Below are 16,438 nucleotides of genomic sequence, written 5' to 3'. Positions count from 1 at the left end.
GATGATGGACGTCATACTTGGTATATTTTTTGGGACTTAATTTGTAAATTACTTTACCTTGCCAAGAGTAGTTTGTCCAAGGAGTTGTAATTGATGCTACTGTTGATTACATATTTTTTTCCTTTGCTTTCGTTATCTTCAGAACTAAATATAGGACAAGCCTGCAGGTTGTCCTCATTCATGCTCTTCTGAAGGAGAACGTGGCCAGGCTTTTTCTTTTTTTGGATGAATTTTTTAGAGCGGATCAAAATTACTTTGTACAGACCAAATTTTGGGAATGGAAAGCTGTGCTAGTAGCTGGTCAGGTCTGGCTCTCTCCAACAGCATACCAAGTGCCTGTGCTGCTGCCTCAAGTCCAGTCACTGCAGTTAGATTTAGAGCTCTTGTGCAGCCACAGGCGACCAAACCTGTGAGAGGACCTGTTCTGGCAGACTGGCTTGGAGTTTGGCATCGTGCACCTCTGGGGAATGCCCCTGCCCTTTCAGAAAGTGTATATGGAAGTCTGTGGGTCAGAGTCCTTCCACACACAGAAACAAACACCCTAGGGCTTGCGTGCTGAGAAAGCAGAGGAATGCGACCTTGGGGTTGCACAGGACAGCGCTTGTATCGCCAAGGGATTAGGAGCTAAAGAATGAAGCAATGTTTGCCATCCACCTTGGTGCTTGTTTTAAGACACTGCAGTCCACTTCAGTAATCTTTAAGCCTTGCACAAGCATGCCTAATACTAAATTTCATATATACGTTTATTCCGTGTAAGCTGCTTTAGAACTCCACGATTGCTTTTCCATATTTCAGTATCATGTATATTATGTAATTAATTTTATTTAAAACAGTTAATGGAAGCTTGGGGGTTTTGTGGGGATGCAAGAAAAGCCAGCTGCTGTTCTGTTAATCCTTCACTCGTTAACGGTTTGTTTCCTTTGCTGTGTTTTTCCCTCTACATATTAATTTTCAGGCACTATGTAAATAGACATTTGCTGTGCAGCTATAAAAGGGAATGCATGTCTTTAAGAAATTATCCTCGAATATTTGTAGTCCTTTCTGTTGTTATTACATGAAATTGTTGTATTTCTTACACTTTCAAATACTCAGTCCCTTATTTAAGGAATTTTGAAACAGCAGCCAGGATTAAGGTTAGGGACAGAGGACTAGGACGATTGATAGGCAGGTCAATGTTATAAAACAGTATGATCAGTATGCTTGAGGTTTTTTGAGAGGGGTGTGTGAGTTCCTGGGTCATCTGTGCACTGCATTGTACTCACCAGTGTAACTCGTCAGTGTTAATGGGTCAGCTGGGCTTGCTCTAAATCAGCACTTCTGTCATCATTTGCTCTGGACCAAGAAATGAGACCCGAAGACACACAGTACGGGGAAGAGCAGAGCTGTTGAACATGGATATTAAGCAACGTGTGGGGATGTTTGGGTAATAAAACTTAAGTCTGGCTCAAAAAGAGCAGTAGTTAGGTAACCAGATGTTAGTATAAAACTGTATTTTCTCGTGCTTGTTACGTGTTCTCAGCTACTCCTTGGTGGCTGTGAAATTTCTCAGATGCTTTTAAAAAAAAATAATGACAGAAACTGACAAAGGTATGCGTAACTGTCTTGAAAATGATACACGGATCAGTTGAAGCTCATAACTGCACACACGTACCTTTCTGTGGCTGTGGGTTTGGCTGGTACTTGGGCTCGAGAGCACTGGGGAGCGGTATCGGGGTGGTGCCGTAACTGTGACTTCTCTGCTGAGGAACATCAGACCTCCAAGTCATCCTCCTCCTCCTCAGGTGCCTCCCTCCTGCTCTCCTGGTGTTTCTCTACCTTTACAGAGCGGCTCAGCACTAGTTTTACGTTGGTTGAATGTCTTGGGTGCTCATAAACTTCTCTCCCTGATGTTTGCTTCCACATTTGTCTCTGATGTCAAGCCTTCGTTAGAAACCAGGACCTCCTGCATGAGGTGGGGCTTTTATTTGGCTGCCTTTTTTTTTTTTTTTCCCTTTTCCCTCCAGACTCCTCAGTTGTTCTGATAAATGACCTGCGTGCCTACAGGAAACTGCTGCGCCCAGCCTGGCCACGAGGAAGGAAGAGGGAACAGCCTCCAGGCACTAGCCTCGTGCAGAAATTTCTGTTTATAAGAAGTGATTCGCAATAAATGATGGACATGTTTTAGCAGTGCTTCCACGGGCGGTGCTTGTACTCACAGGGCAGTGCAGGGAAAGGGGCAAGAGTGTGTTACGGGTGGTAAGCAGCTCTGCACCACACCTACATAAATTACACAACTACTGGAAGGTGTTCTTAGGTCTGTATCAGCTTAGGATGGACTCAAAAACGTAATATTTTTCTTTAAGTTGCACTTTTTCCATACGCTTCCACCATACTCACCTTTATCCCCTAATAGCCACACTGCTATCAGTGCCAGCTGCCACCACTACAGGTGGTTGTTGCAAACCTGTTACCTCCCTCTACTACTTTATCTGCCATTATCGTCTCTTAGCGGCTTGCCTGGGATTTTATATATGAATATATGTACGTGTATATATTTATATATATTTTAGTAAGAGCAGCCGCTGCCCTGCCCCCTCTGCCTCCCTCAGCTTTCCGCCTCTATTTTTGTGTCGCAGGCGCGGGCCCGCAGCCCGCTCCGCCCTCGGGGAGCTTTCATTTTTTTTTCCTGTTTATTTATTTTTCGATTTATTTATTTCAGAGTGCTTGTGCGACCTCTCTTTCTGACCACCACAGCCCCGCGGGCCGTGCAGCGAGACCCTTCCTCGCCTCCCACCGGCCCCAAGCGGGCCCCCCGGCTCCTGGGGGAGCCTCGGCGGGGCCGTGCCGGGCTGAGGCGAGGCGAGGCGGTGTCCGAGCCCCGCTCCGCCCCGGCGGAGGGCCGGGCTGCCGCCCACACGGCGAGGCCATGGGGGAGAGCCGGGAGGCGGCCGGGCCGCAGCGGGTAAGGCCGGGCCGGGCCGGGCCGCGGGCGGGCGGCGGGGCCCCGGGGCGGGGCTCTCCGCGTCGCGCTCTCCCCTCAGGGCTCCCCTCAGGGCTCCCCTCGGAGCCCCCCTGGGCCGGGAGCGGGCTCCGAGAGCCCCTCGGGGCAGCGCCGGGCCTGAGGCGTGCGGGGCCGAAGGGTGCCCCCCCCGTGAGCTTCCCCATCTTGTGTGCCAGCAGCGCTCGAGTCTGTGGGCAAAACTGAAAAATAGTTTTGTTGTTTTGGCTCTAAACAGCGGCGTGTTGTGTCTGTAACGGAGGTGGATGCTGGCGTGCCAGAGGCAAACAGAGCCGCGCTGTCCCTTCTGGCGTGCAGATGACCGCACACATCCATCCTTCCTCACGCACCCTGAGGGTTTCTGCAGGTGTGGCCCATGCCAGCCCTGCCAGTGCTTGTCCTTTCCTTCCCTTGCTGTACGCAGTGCAGCAGCGTTTGTTTCTAGCAGCTGCGGAATAACAGGAGTGTGAAATTCTGGTGTTTGTCCAGCAAAGGGCGGATGGTTGAGAGACCGGAGTCTGTCACACGAGGAGGGGGTGCTCCTTGTTCCTACAGCATGTGCGGAGTGTTTCATCCACCAGCTGGAGGTGAAGGAAAAGACCAGGACGCTGAAAGGAAGCAGAAGTGTACAGGCCTCATGAATGCTGCCTCCCCCGCCGCCATGAGCTCTGCTGGGTTCCCCAGGTCGGGATCCCTGGCTGTGATCAGCACGTGCTGACCTCAGGAACCAAAACAGAGGAGGATTTTCCATGAATTTTCATCTGCGTTGTACCATGGGATGCACCAAATTAACAAGCTGGCTAGCTAGCAAGTGTTACTCTGATACAGTTCTTACCTGGAGGGGTGAAACCCAGAACTGAGAGGGACTGCACTGTGTCGTAGCCACAGGAGCTGCCTGTGAGCTCAGAGATGGAGCATGTGTGCAGAACTCCTCTCCGACCCCAGCAGGGCTTAGATGGTGCGGGAGGTGGATTGAGAGGGAGTTTCCAGCGTGGTGTATTTTCTGTGGGATAACTCTTTCAAAAATTACCACTGTTGTTTAAACTGGTATCACTCCCCAGTTCTGCACCGTGGTCAGAATGGCTCAGGAGCATTGGGGCTTGGGTTGGGGACTGCTAGGCCAGCCTATTAGTCTAAAACATTTGGGGGCAGCCCCCAGGCAGCACAGAAGGCTTTTGCTCAGGAAATCATCGGGCCAGCAAGGGAGGCTCTTGCGGTGTTTCCTGTTACCAGCAGATGGAAGCGCCGGCGGTGGGGCCAGCCCTGAGGACGTCGATTCTCCCCCACGATGCTTTCGGGTCGGCTGCTGCAACCATCTCTGCTTCCTGAGCGATGCAGAGGGGCTTGCACTCTTGTGGTGCTCAGCAGAGACTGCAAGGTGGTGCTTGGAAATTCATCTTGTGTAATTACGCAATACTTAAAAATCACATAAACTGGTAAGGCTAAGGCAGAATGCGCTTCTTGATGTGTTTTCTTTTGGGATTTGCTTTGCAATCCTCCCCAGCAGTGTCAGGAGGATCTCAGAACCACGTCCTGCTGGCTGAACTCGGGATAACCGTGAGCCAGCAGCTCTCATGGAGGTTGCAGCGTGCCGTCTGTCCTCACAGCTCCTGGTGGTGCTCGTCTCCAGCAGGTGCTGGGCGGCACGTTGGGCAGGGACACTGCCTGGAGGCAGGGTGGAGGCCGTGCTCGTGGAGGAGGGACCTGAAAGAGTGATGTGTAAGGATGTCTGTGAGGGCAGTGATGCAAAGGGACCCAGCCGAGGTGGCTGTGGAGGTGAGCCCTGAGGAGCAGGCAGGCAGCGCGCTCTCTTTGTTCGACGGCAGCGCGGGTGCAGCCGTGATTTCCTCCTGGCACCACAAAAAGCCCTCTTCTTCTGCACTCAGGTGCCAGATGCTTCCTGGCACCGCTGTGGCTGGCGGGAGGAGAGCTGGTGTAGGCAGAGCCAGACGGAAAGGCAGCCTGAGCAGGGGCACGGATGGAGGGCAGAGGGGAGAGCACCCCAGGGAAGGGTGATGTGGCCACCCCTGGGGGACAGGTGAGCGTGATACGGGTGGCTTTGAGCTGTATTGTTGGGGCACAGCGAAAAGCAGGGGGTCCGTAAGGGCAGCCCTAACCAGGACTGTGCTTTATCCTCAGAGCTCTTCTCCGAGTGCTGTAGAAAATGGCCTGAAGCCTCACGAGGAGCCTCTCCTCAGAAAAAACCCCCGTCGCTTCGTCATCTTCCCCATCCAGTACCCGGACATATGGAAGATGTACAAACAGGCCCAGGCCTCCTTTTGGACGGCGGAGGAGGTGAGCTCCGGGGCAGTGGGTTGGCACAATACACGTGGTTGCATTAATTTGATCTATCTTGGGGTCCCTGCAACAGGGCAGGGCTCCCTTTGTGGACAGTGGAAAGAAAGCTGCTTCTACGAGGTGATTCAGCTCACCTCCGTTAGGTGTTTGGTGGAGGATGGTGATAATCAGGGAAACTTGTTAAAAATGCATATAATTTACTCCCAAACACCCTGGTTAGATGCTTGTCACCATGTTACGATGCCAGCTGGGAGTTAGGCCATCTCGTTTTCCCTGAGGTCGCTGGTTGGCCAGGCTGAGCTGTACTCAGCTCACTGCACTTGCAGCAATCTTGGTTTCTGAATTTGCATGGATCTAGAGAGATGACCTGCCAGGGGACCAGCTCGTTACAACTCAAAGCTTCTGCATCTTTGCTCGTTTGTGAGCAGTGCTCTGCAATTGCTGAGCCCTAAATAGACCAGAAAGCTCCCTGGGATGGCAGCGAGTCGCTGCCTTTACAAGGGTTATTCCATTGCCTGCCGGGGAAGGGAAGCTGTCCTGTGTCAGAAGAGGTTGGTTTAAATAGTTACAAAGCATTCAAACTCCTGCCACATTTCCAAATGAGCTGAAAAGTTAAAAACTGGGTTTGTATACGTGTGTGTTTGTGCACAAGCACACACATCTATTTGTATGTAAATAATACTCGCACACATTCACATATAAAAGTTTTTTAGCCTCATTGTAGTTTTCACATCTGGTCCTACTTAACAGCAGCTGTGTTTCAGAAATCCCTCAAAACAAACAAACAAAGAAAAAAAAGGCCAGTGCAAAGGAACCCTTGTGGTTTTCTCCCGTGGCTAGAGCAAAGTGTCACAGGTGGGAGCCGTTGCGTGGCATTTGCCCAGTGCTGTTCTGGGGCAGGATGGAGGCTGAACACCTGTCAAGGGCAAAAGTGCCCTCAGGGCATCTTTTGGCAGCCCTGGGTCTAGGTTTCTTTCAACACCAGCATTTATTTCTAGTAGACTTTATACGTGTCTCAGAATGAGCTCTTATTAATGTGTTCATACTCCTGCCATTGAGATACTGATGCTTCTTGAAACCGATTTCTTTATAATTCAGTAGATATTATTTTTATTCCACATTACAGAAGTGTCAACTGCAAAGCAAACACAGGGTGTTAGCGTTGCAGAGGGAGACAGCCCTACTGCAGTACATCCGCTGTGCTTTGTGTTCACACATATTTAATTCTCTGTGTGCAAAGATTTGAAAGCCAACCCCAAAACTCTGCCTCAAACGTTTGTCTAGGCTGCTTTTGTTCTTGCAGAATAACAAGCACAAAATGGTGATAATGTGCTTTTTATTTTTATTTTTTCCTTTATTAGGTTGATTTATCAAAGGACCTTCCTCACTGGAACAAGCTAAAAGCAGATGAAAAGTACTTTATCTCTCACGTTCTGGCCTTTTTTGCAGCCAGCGACGGAATTGTAAATGAAAACCTGGTGAGAAAGCTTTACAGCTTGAATACTGACTCGTTTTATTAGCTGTTGCTTTTTCCTTTTTTCTGATGTTAATGCATTAGTCAGTTAAATGTGCATATTTACTTCTCATCATCCCACCTTTGCCAAGGGAAATAAGCAGCTGGTTTTGCTGGGCCAGGTGCCTGAGTTGTGTTGGATCAACTGTTGTCAGCGAGACTCCAAATCATGTCACTGCAAAACGCGTCTTACATCACAGTTTATTTTTTTAACGATGAACAGAAAGTGAGGCTTCATTCAGCCTGAGGTTTTTACTGCTGCGGTATTGTGCTCTTTCCGTCCTGTGTGTGTGTGCCACCACGCTTCACTGCTCTTGTCCACACGACAAGCAGAGCAGATGTGTTTACTTCGAGCTAGCTTTCTCTGTTTGCTTCTGCACCACACCTGTCCTATTGACAGACCTGTTCAGAGTAGGGCTGAATTGCTCCCATCCCTTCTGTGTGGCAGATTATTGTCTCTCCTAGCAGGCTTGAAGAGCTGTCAGATGTGGCTGGTTTTACTGTGCTCACGGTCCTGCTTTTTGGTGTTGGTAGGTGGCACGCTTTAGCCAGGAGGTGCAGATCCCAGAAGCTCGTTGTTTCTATGGCTTTCAGATTCTCATCGAGAACGTTCACTCGGAGATGTACAGCTTGCTTATAGACACTTACATCAAAGATCCTGAGAAAAGGTAAATCTCTCAATGTGCTGAGACCTGGGAAATCTTTTCTCTAGCCCAGTGGCACCGTGGTTGGGCAGCAGCAGCTGCCTTCTGTTCCACACTGACTTCCTGGGGGGGTTAGGGGCAGTTGCTTGAAGCTTTCCAAGCCTGCAGTCCTGGGACCAGAGCCTGTGCTTGGGACAGTTGTCCAGTTCTTTCTGTGTTATCAGGAGAGATGAGGTTTAGCTCCTTGAGGAGGAACTGGCTGCCACCTGGCTTGAGAGCCAGCTTGGTCTGGTGGGTGGGCACCCTGGGGTAGGAAGTTTGGGTTCACTTCCATCTCTGCAGCTCACCTCCTCTGAGGCCTTGGCTATGCCATTTTCTGCACGTCTGCCTCCCTGTGCTCTTGTTTCAGAGATGCTCAGCCCTCTGGGGTAGGAGTTGTTACTTGGGTCAGTTCAGAGCCTAGCACAATGGGTTCCACTGCCTGGTGGAGACAACCAGGAGAGATTTACATAAATCCCTTCTTTGCATGATTATTCTGATGTTTTCTTTGTTTTCTTCTACAGGGATTACTTATTTAATGCCATTGAAACAATGCCTTGTGTCAAGAAGAAAGCAGACTGGGCTCTGAAGTGGGCTGAAGACAGAGAATCCACTTTTGGTGTGTATCTTCTTAAAAACTTGTTTCTGTTGAATGTCCCAAACTAATTGTACGGGAGTGAGCTGCACCCCTGAAATGCGAAATGAAATTCTCCAGATGGCCTAGTGGCTCATGGGTCTCTGGTCTGACGAAAGAGCTAGAACTAACTTTGAGTGAGCAATTAGATTTTCATCTTCAGACAGAACAATACATTAATGGCAGTGCCCACTGGAATCTCGCTATGAAAAGTGCCCATGGGTTTCTCTGTCTTTTTGTTTTCCTCATACCCAACAACCCTGGCTTCTTCAGTTTTTGCTGGTGGCTCTTGTTTTCTAGAACTTTTGATGGTCTCTTCCAGTTGGTTCCCGTTTTGTACTCCAGTGTTCAGAACCGGACAGCTGAAGCCTTGCAAGCCCAGTTTTTTTTTGTGTGCATGTTCGTATGGACAAATTCCTGTGTGATGTTCGCCTTTTTTCCAACATGATGACTGAGCCTGGGCAAAAAAGGATTCAGGAATCATCTCTCTCGAGCATTTCTGGCTTGCTGTTGTGACCAGGCTTCCAGTTACTGTATCTCCTCTCAGAGTTGAGAGTAAAGTCAAATTTTATCCTAATTTTTTAAAGTACGTTTCTACTCTTCTGTATTTTCTATCTTACTGAGAAAATTACCCAAATGTAAAACATTCTGGAAGCCCGGGCCTTAAAATTAAATGTTTTGAGATATATTGTGTGAAAGCAGCATGGCTTACTTAGTGTTTCCTTCCAGAGTGGCCTTCAGCAGGGTCTCCACAGCTTTGGCTGCTTTCTTACGCTGAGGGCTCAGTTGCTGTGTTTGTTCTGCGGACTCTTGGCCTCCCAGCCTGTGCAAACATGACGTGGTGCTGCTGACAGGAGGTTTAGTTTCAGCACAACTCATTTATGTGATCGTTAGTCAGGTGGAATGTGGCAAAAAACACGTGGTTTTTGGTATTGTGCTTCATTAAATTGTATGACCAGTCTTCCTCCCCTCCTGGGTGGAACTAACTTAGGAGGTTTTTGGTGTCGTCAGATAAATTCTTTCCCTAGTAGCTTCTGCGGTACTTTTTTATGTGTTGCTCTTCGTGTTTTTCTCCTAACCTGAATTTCTTCAGATAAGCCAGCAGATGGCATTCGCATCTTGTTTGAAGAAGTGCGATGTCTGGAATTTGGGGGATTATGATTATTTTAAACAAAAAGCTACACAGTTCTCACTGGGAAAAGGCACCAGCATTTAATGCAAAACCTCTTAATGTTGGAATATACTCGGGGAGCTTTTGGAGGTGTTTAAAATAGGGTACACGCAGTGACGTGTCTTCAGCAAACACTCAGATGGTCTCGTAGTCTGAGGAAACTAATTCCTGTAGAGAACAGGGAGAACTGGGACCAGTAATGCTGTGATTTCTGTGGATGAAAGGTGGGATACGAGTAGTTTGTGACTGGGTGAAGGGTTTTTCTGTGCCTTTATTTTAAAGGAGACAGGCTTCTCCCAGTTCTGTATGTTAGTTACACGGCCATTGCCCTGCCTCTTAGGAGAGAGAGAAAGCAATGCTAAGATCTTGGCCACTTTGGCGACTTTTGTTCTTTCCCTTTTGACTTTTTTTTTGTGGCAGTTTCAGAGCCTGCTCAGTTTTTCCCGTTCTGCTGGGCTTGCCTGTGGTTCAGTGCCGTTGCGAGGGTTGACCTCTGTGCCTCGGGGTCTGCTGGAGGATGTGGTCGGGCACAGCACCTGCTGGATGTGCAGTCAGTGCACATCCCTCCCCTCCAGCACGGGGCTGGCTGATGCTCCTGCTGACGAGCAACACACCCTTTCATGTCTAACCGAAAATGTGTCGTGTTGAACAGGTGAGAGAGTCGTTGCCTTTGCTGCAGTCGAAGGCATCTTCTTCTCGGGCTCGTTTGCTGCTATCTTTTGGCTGAAGAAGAGGGGCCTGATGCCTGGACTGACTTTCTCCAATGAACTCATTAGCAGAGATGAGGTAACGTGTCATATGGGAAAGGGCAGAATTGTATTTCCTAAAGATCCCATACTTTCGCTGGAGCAGGTCATGTCTGTGGCAGCAGGTAGGTTTGGGAGGAAGCCGAAGAGCAGAAAGGGGACAAAGCAGCTGAGTGGGGGCAGAGGCAGTGGCTGGGCAGGAACCAGTCCAAAAGAGAATCCAGCAGTAAGTAGGGGATGCGATTCTGGGTGTGACAGAGCCCTTCTAATGCCGGCAGTGCGGGAGGTAAGGAGGTGGCAGAAGTCTGAGTGTGCTCTCTGATAGCCAGTTCTTTCTACAGCCTGATAAAGGAACTGCACAGGCTAGGAAGTTTGGATGCCTGTGAAGGATCAGGCTCTTCCCAGAATATGCATTCAATGTCTGCATGCGATGGGAGTGCTCCTTAGCTGGAGATGTGATGTGTCTGGGGGGCTGCATGTCAGCACGCTGACTCTGGCAGGTCATTTCCCCACAAGTTCCCTGTCTTTTCACCGTTTCCTGGACTGCTGTCGGCCAGATGGCAGCAGTTCCTTGTGGCTGAGGCCTGGTTTAAAAAAAAAACAGCAACCAACCAAACAATTCTTCAGCCTTTATTTCCTTGTGTCTTCTGTTTCCGTGAGTCATCACGAGCTGATCCATTCAGAAGAGGATGTACTTCCTAGAAAGGTGACTTGCAGCTGAATGGGATGAATGTTCCCCTTTACAGCAGCGTAGCTGTACTTCTCTGCAGTGTTGAGCACAGAAAGATGTAGGGGTTTGGGGGCTTCACTGCCACATTTCCACCTGCATAGCTGTTAATTGTGAAGAGTAAGGCATGGCGCACACAACACCTGCATCAAACAACAGGAAATACTGCTACAAAAGAAGTGGCAGTGAAAGAATCTACACTGGGAAACCGCAGCATGAGCTGTACACCTGAACAGATCCGTGGTTAATGCTCAGTATGGTTTTTGAGCTGCAGGCTCTGCTCCCAGGCTCTCTGAGCTGCTGCATCTCTGATCTTAGAGGTGCCAAGCTGCTGGAAGCAGAGCGCGCTGAAGCCAGTCACCTTTTGCATCCCGCTGGTGATGCTGCCCTGGATGAGGCCCTGGGAGGCCCTGCAGCCAGCAGCCAGTGCTGTCCCTAGCAGGGGAGTATTTCCCAAATCACATTTGCTTCGTTGCTACATGGCATCTACAAATCTGTAGATGTTGTAGTAGCAAATCCCTCACACTCACTGCGTGTTGTGTGGGGAGGTGATTTGTTAATCTTGGATGTGATGACTCTAATCCGAGTCCACTTTTTTGAAAATGCTGTAAGGAGAAGCAAGGGAAGCTACTAAAAACTTAAAATAATTATTTCTGTACAAGTATCTCAGAGTAGAGAACAGATCAGTGGTTTAAACTGACTGACATACTTCTGCAGGTCCTGATGTGTAGGAGTCTTTCTGCAAAAGCATCTCTGAGAGGCAGGAACCAAGCAGGGCTCTGCGTAGAACCCTGAGCAGTAGAGGGGCTCCCAAACTGTTACCAGAGATGACTGGAGGAAGGTGTTTGCTGGTTGTTACTTTGCATGTATTGGATTTAGGTGTTAGTGTCTGTGCTGTAACCCAGAAGTGCCCTCGTGGGTCTGCTGCACGCAGGGACATTGAGACTGTCAAGAAGCAAGAGGCTAGGAAGCTTAAACCTGAACGAGGCTACCTCTAAATAAGAGTAAGCCATGTGAAGGAGGGAAAAACTGTCTTTTTGTTGTTGTTCTCTGTTATTTCAGGGCCTACACTGTGACTTTGCTTGTCTAATGTTCCATTATTTAGTGAACAGACCGTCAGAAGAGAGGGTCCGGGAGATCATCGTTAACGCTGTTGAAATTGAGCAGGTAAGCCTGGCTAGGACGGCGTGGGGTGCAGCACGGGAGGCACTGTATGTGCAGAAATACATTAACCTCTAACTTCTGAAATTCCATATGGAATGCTTGAATCCCTGATGCGTTATACCACCCTTTCCATCTTCCTTAAATGTGACACCAAAAGGCAGAGACTTTCTGATACAGTTGCCAGGTAACTGAGAAGCTGAAGCTGGCAGGCTGTTTTCCCCTTAATGACAAAAAAAAAAAGAAAAAAAAAAGAATAAAGGATTCTCTCTTAGAGAAGAGTTCGTGTACCTCTGTCCTTTCAGGATGTTTTTCTTACCCTACTCATGCACAGACCTGTTTGTCCCCTGTGAGAGCACAAGGTCTGCTCCGGCCACGTGTTTGAACCTGGTGCTGTGTCATAACTTTTTTCAGAATTGCTGTTCCTTCACAGAAAGTCCTCCCCATCTCTGCACTGCTGATTTTTTTCTGCATTGCTGAGTGTTTTGCAGGACTGTAATTTACCCTGTCTTTTCTGTTGTGATCTAACTACATCACAGACGATGAATTCCCCAGCACGGCCTTACAACACTGGCAGGTCCTGCATCAGTGCCTAAACGCATCTGTGGCTGAGTTCAGTGCTCATATATCACTATCCTCTCTGATTTATCATTCCATAATGGCTGGAAACCAAGGAAAACCGGGGATTTCTGGATCTATTCCTGCTCCCACTAGTATGGTGTATAGGTTTTATTGAACTTGGAACTCAAGCACTGCCTGAAGCTTGGGATCTTATGGGAGGGGGGAAAGAAAGAGGGCAGTAACAAAAAATTCTTGTACCTTTTCCAGAAAAACGTGCTAAAAATAAAGGAAGATACAAGCAACTACTGAAAACAGAAGACACTTGTTGAGTTTAGTGATGCAAGTTATTTATTCAGACAACTGCCAGGGGAGCCTGGAATATCACAAATTGTGTTGCTGTGAAACACAGGTGTCTTCTTTCCTTTTCCCATCTTAAATTGCATTTCTCTAAATGCCATCTGTATTTTAACTTCCAGGAGTTCCTAACAGAGGCGTTACCTGTCGGTCTGATCGGAATGAACTGCACTCTGATGAAACAATATATTGAGTTTGTCGCAGACCGGTTGCTAATGGAGCTTGGGTTCTCAAAGGTAAGAGAAGAAATTGCCAGAACTGCTGGCCTGCTAGAACAGCCCAGGAAAGCTGTCAGCACAGAGCACTTTGTTAGCGTGCCTGGGAGCAGGTCACATTTAGAACTTGCGCTTTCATGGAGTGACAGCCGAAACCACAACATTAATATATGTGCTTCCCTATTTAAAAGAGCAAGAACAATTTAGGCCATTGTTTCTCTCCAGCTGCTCTGCAGGTTTGTAATGGGAAACTTTTGCTGCGCTCGAGTGCTGCAGTCCTAGAAGGCTCACAAGCACCTTGCACAGGTTAACTTTGCCAAGCTGCTGTGGAGTGACAGTACTGAAATTGCTTACAGAAGTGCTCATAAATTCTGCAGCATATTACGGGAGGGATGATCTGCTTTGAAAGGCTTTGACTTGTTGTTGTTAAGCATCGTTACCCTTTCAGAACCACCAGTGCAATAATGTTTACTTTCCCCAGGTCTTTCATGCAGAAAATCCTTTTGATTTCATGGAGAATATTTCTCTGGAAGGAAAAACAAATTTCTTTGAGAAGCGGGTTTCGGAATATCAACGTTTTGCTGTTATGGCAGAAACAATGGACAACGTTTTCACTCTGGATGCAGATTTTTGATGCCTTGGCAAACTAACGGTTTGGGTGACGGTTTCCCCATCTCATTTTCTGCTGTGAAGTTATCTCCATTTCCTCTGTTGGAGTTGGAGGCTACTAGGATTTTTTCCTGGGTTTTCATGTTGTTTGTTGGAAGAGGAAATACTTCTTGCTCTGTGTCATTAAAAAAAAAAAAAAGGGGGTCCTTTTTTAAAAAATTTATATGGCTTTTTAAAAGGATGTCCTTTTTAAGGTTCCCTTGACCCATCTGCTGTAATTGCTGTCTTTTAAGATGACCTGGATGCTATTACTTTTTTAAGACTTCAGTAGCGTTTTAAGAAAGCAAGCTGTATATTTACCTTACGTTATGGTGTTCTGCTCTGAAAACCAGGTGAGGTATCACTCTGTGTATATATGTTGATGTAAGTTATTTTTGTGGTTTCTCTTTTCATGTTTATAGATCTGACTGAGAGTAAAAGCTCTTCACTTTTAAGTGAATCCAAGAAGACATTAGTTGAAAAGTACGAACTACAAAATCTTATTACACCCAGGGATACGGTTTGATCTCTGCAAAAACCTGGGTTTTGTCTGAGACAGTTTTTACTCTGTTTGCAAACCTGATGGCTGTCAGTAGGAGTTTAAATCACATACATATGATCTTTATATTGCAGCTGTTACTAAGCACGTCAGTGGACCTTGAATGGCCTTGAAAACGCAAGCCTTTTAGTAGAGGAGAAAAAAACACATCCTGTAGTTTGGCTTGTGCTGCCTGGTTTTCCCTGCTTCTCTAAACAAGTGCCTTATTCAGCAGGCTGTAGTTGTGCTGGGCTGCGTGGCTGGAACGGTGAGCTCTGGGAGTTGTCTGTCTTCTCCCCATTGTGCCGGGTGATTTGGTATTTTCCCCTTCTCAGTTTCACCTGTGCATGGATGGGAGTGCGAAGGCATCTCATTCCAAGGGACTGTGCCTTGAGGTGTTACAGGCATATCCCTGAGCTGTGAGGAAGCACCGGTAATGCATTGAGGTACTTCAGGTTGCGTGTTGAATGTGAACCACAGAAAGTATTGACACAGAAGAGCTTCTGGAGTAAGGTATTAAACCTTTCAAAAACAGATCTTGAAGTAGTATATTAGCAGCCTCACAAAGGACTGCTCTTTGGTTTTTGGTGCGTGCCCAAAAACTTCTTCAATTTTTTGATACCACATGCAGAGAATAGAGCAGTTTAAGAAAACCTCAATATACTGCAGTGATAGTTGGGATGTAAGGAATAGTGTTGACTTGGAGGTGGATTATCTACAAATAGGCTCTTTTTTTTTCCCAAAGATTAAGTAAATGTTCATGAGCTAGACAAAGAATTCTGCTTTATTAAACACAAACGTTTTTCCATAATGTTTAGTGATTTGTACGAGAGCTTTTTAAGTCTTCCCTACTGTTACGAGCATCTTGTGCTGCTTTCAATATGCCTGGCGTGAGCTGAGCTGACATCAGTTACTGCTGGTGGGGTGGTCACAAGGGTTATTGCCCTGCCATAGCCCTGAGTAGTGGAGTTCCACGAAACGGGTTCACTGCATTACCATAGTTCCTAGTGAGCGATTGCCTCTGCTGTGAAGACAAGCAGCAAAAGCGACTTTTTGTTTGATCTCACCAAAAGATCATGGAGTACGGAGTGAGTATGCAAACAGTGCAGCTTTTTTTTTTTTTTAAATTCCTTGAGCAGAACCTGCTTCATTTACCATAAAATCCTTGCGGGGAAGGGGGAGATGTGGAGGATATAGAGAAAAGCTGGAGCTGTTGTCGCTAAGAAATGTCCTACAACTGCGAGAGAAGTGTGGACTCTGGCGAGGAAATCCAGCACCTTTTGCAAATACTGTTCATGGGAGACAAAATGCTGTAAGTGGGTCTGTTGTTGGAGGAGTGGAACCTGGTTTTATGTCACTAAAAGTAATAAAAAGCATTTGTTTTGAGCGTTGTGAATTAAGATGGGAGTATACAAACTGTTCAAATATGGAACTGTTACATGCTCAGGTTCTCTAAATGTACTTGAGATACCAAAGTGGTCATAACTCCCCTGCCTTCCCCCTGCTGGGTGTAAAATAGTTCTGTAGTTTCAATAAAACTTGAACATGGAGAGGAACGTGCCGTTGTCTAGTTGTGTGCTTTATTGTGGAGCCTAAAATGGTAAAATTAGGTCATGCCAGAGAAACTTGGTGTTCATAGATTTTGGTTTCTGGGAGGAAGATGTGTGTTCTGGGGCATGGGCTTCACAGTCTAGGGAACAAACACATTTTATTTTATTTTATTTTATTTTATTTTATTTTATTTTATTTTATTTTATTTTATCTTATTTTATTTTATTTTATTTTATCTTATCTTATCTTATCTTATCTTATCTTATTTTATTTTATCTTATTTTATTTTATCTTATTTTATTTTATTTTATTTTATTTTATTTTATTTTATTTTATTTTATTTTATTTTATTTTATTTTTTTCCCCTGGAATTTTCTAGGTTAAGAGTAAGTCTCCTGGGAGTCCTTTGGGTTCCCCCTTGGGTGGCTGGGAAAGCTTTTTTGCTTGTTTGGGGTAAAACATCTGCAGCTCTGGAGGCAAAGATGTGGCTGGGTCAGAGGGACCTCAGAGCTGGATGGAGACACAGCTGTTCAGAAACCTCCAGGAAAGATGATCCCAGTTTTTAACACCCAAAACTCCTCATTCTCCTTCAAGCAGAGGAACATGGGTGGCAGGAAAAGGGACGGATTGATCAGCAATAGCCACAAGTGCTTAACAAAAG

At 46.8% G+C, this 16,438-nt stretch overlaps 1 protein-coding gene across 1 annotated transcript; it reads left to right on the top strand.

Moving 5' to 3' along the window:
- The first annotated feature begins 2,884 nt into the window (after nt 1-2,884).
- Nucleotides 2,885-15,774, top strand: RRM2B (ribonucleotide reductase regulatory TP53 inducible subunit M2B). Its single transcript, XM_084281863.1, has 9 exons — nt 2,885-2,941; nt 5,117-5,272; nt 6,637-6,753; nt 7,323-7,456; nt 7,996-8,090; nt 9,929-10,062; nt 11,812-11,916; nt 12,948-13,061; nt 13,522-15,774. The coding sequence occupies exons 1-9, from the start codon at nt 2,906-2,908 to the stop codon at nt 13,672-13,674; spliced, it is 1,044 nt and encodes a 347-aa protein (XP_084137989.1). The 5' UTR covers nt 2,885-2,905; the 3' UTR covers nt 13,675-15,774.
- Nucleotides 15,775-16,438: the final 664 nt, after the last annotated feature.

This window comes from Netta rufina (genome assembly GCF_964035555.1).
Source record: "Netta rufina genome assembly, chromosome: 2".
NCBI lineage: Eukaryota > Metazoa > Chordata > Aves > Anseriformes > Anatidae > Netta > Netta rufina.
Note: the sequence above shows the minus strand (reverse complement) of the source record. Positions and strands in the feature narration are given on the sequence as shown.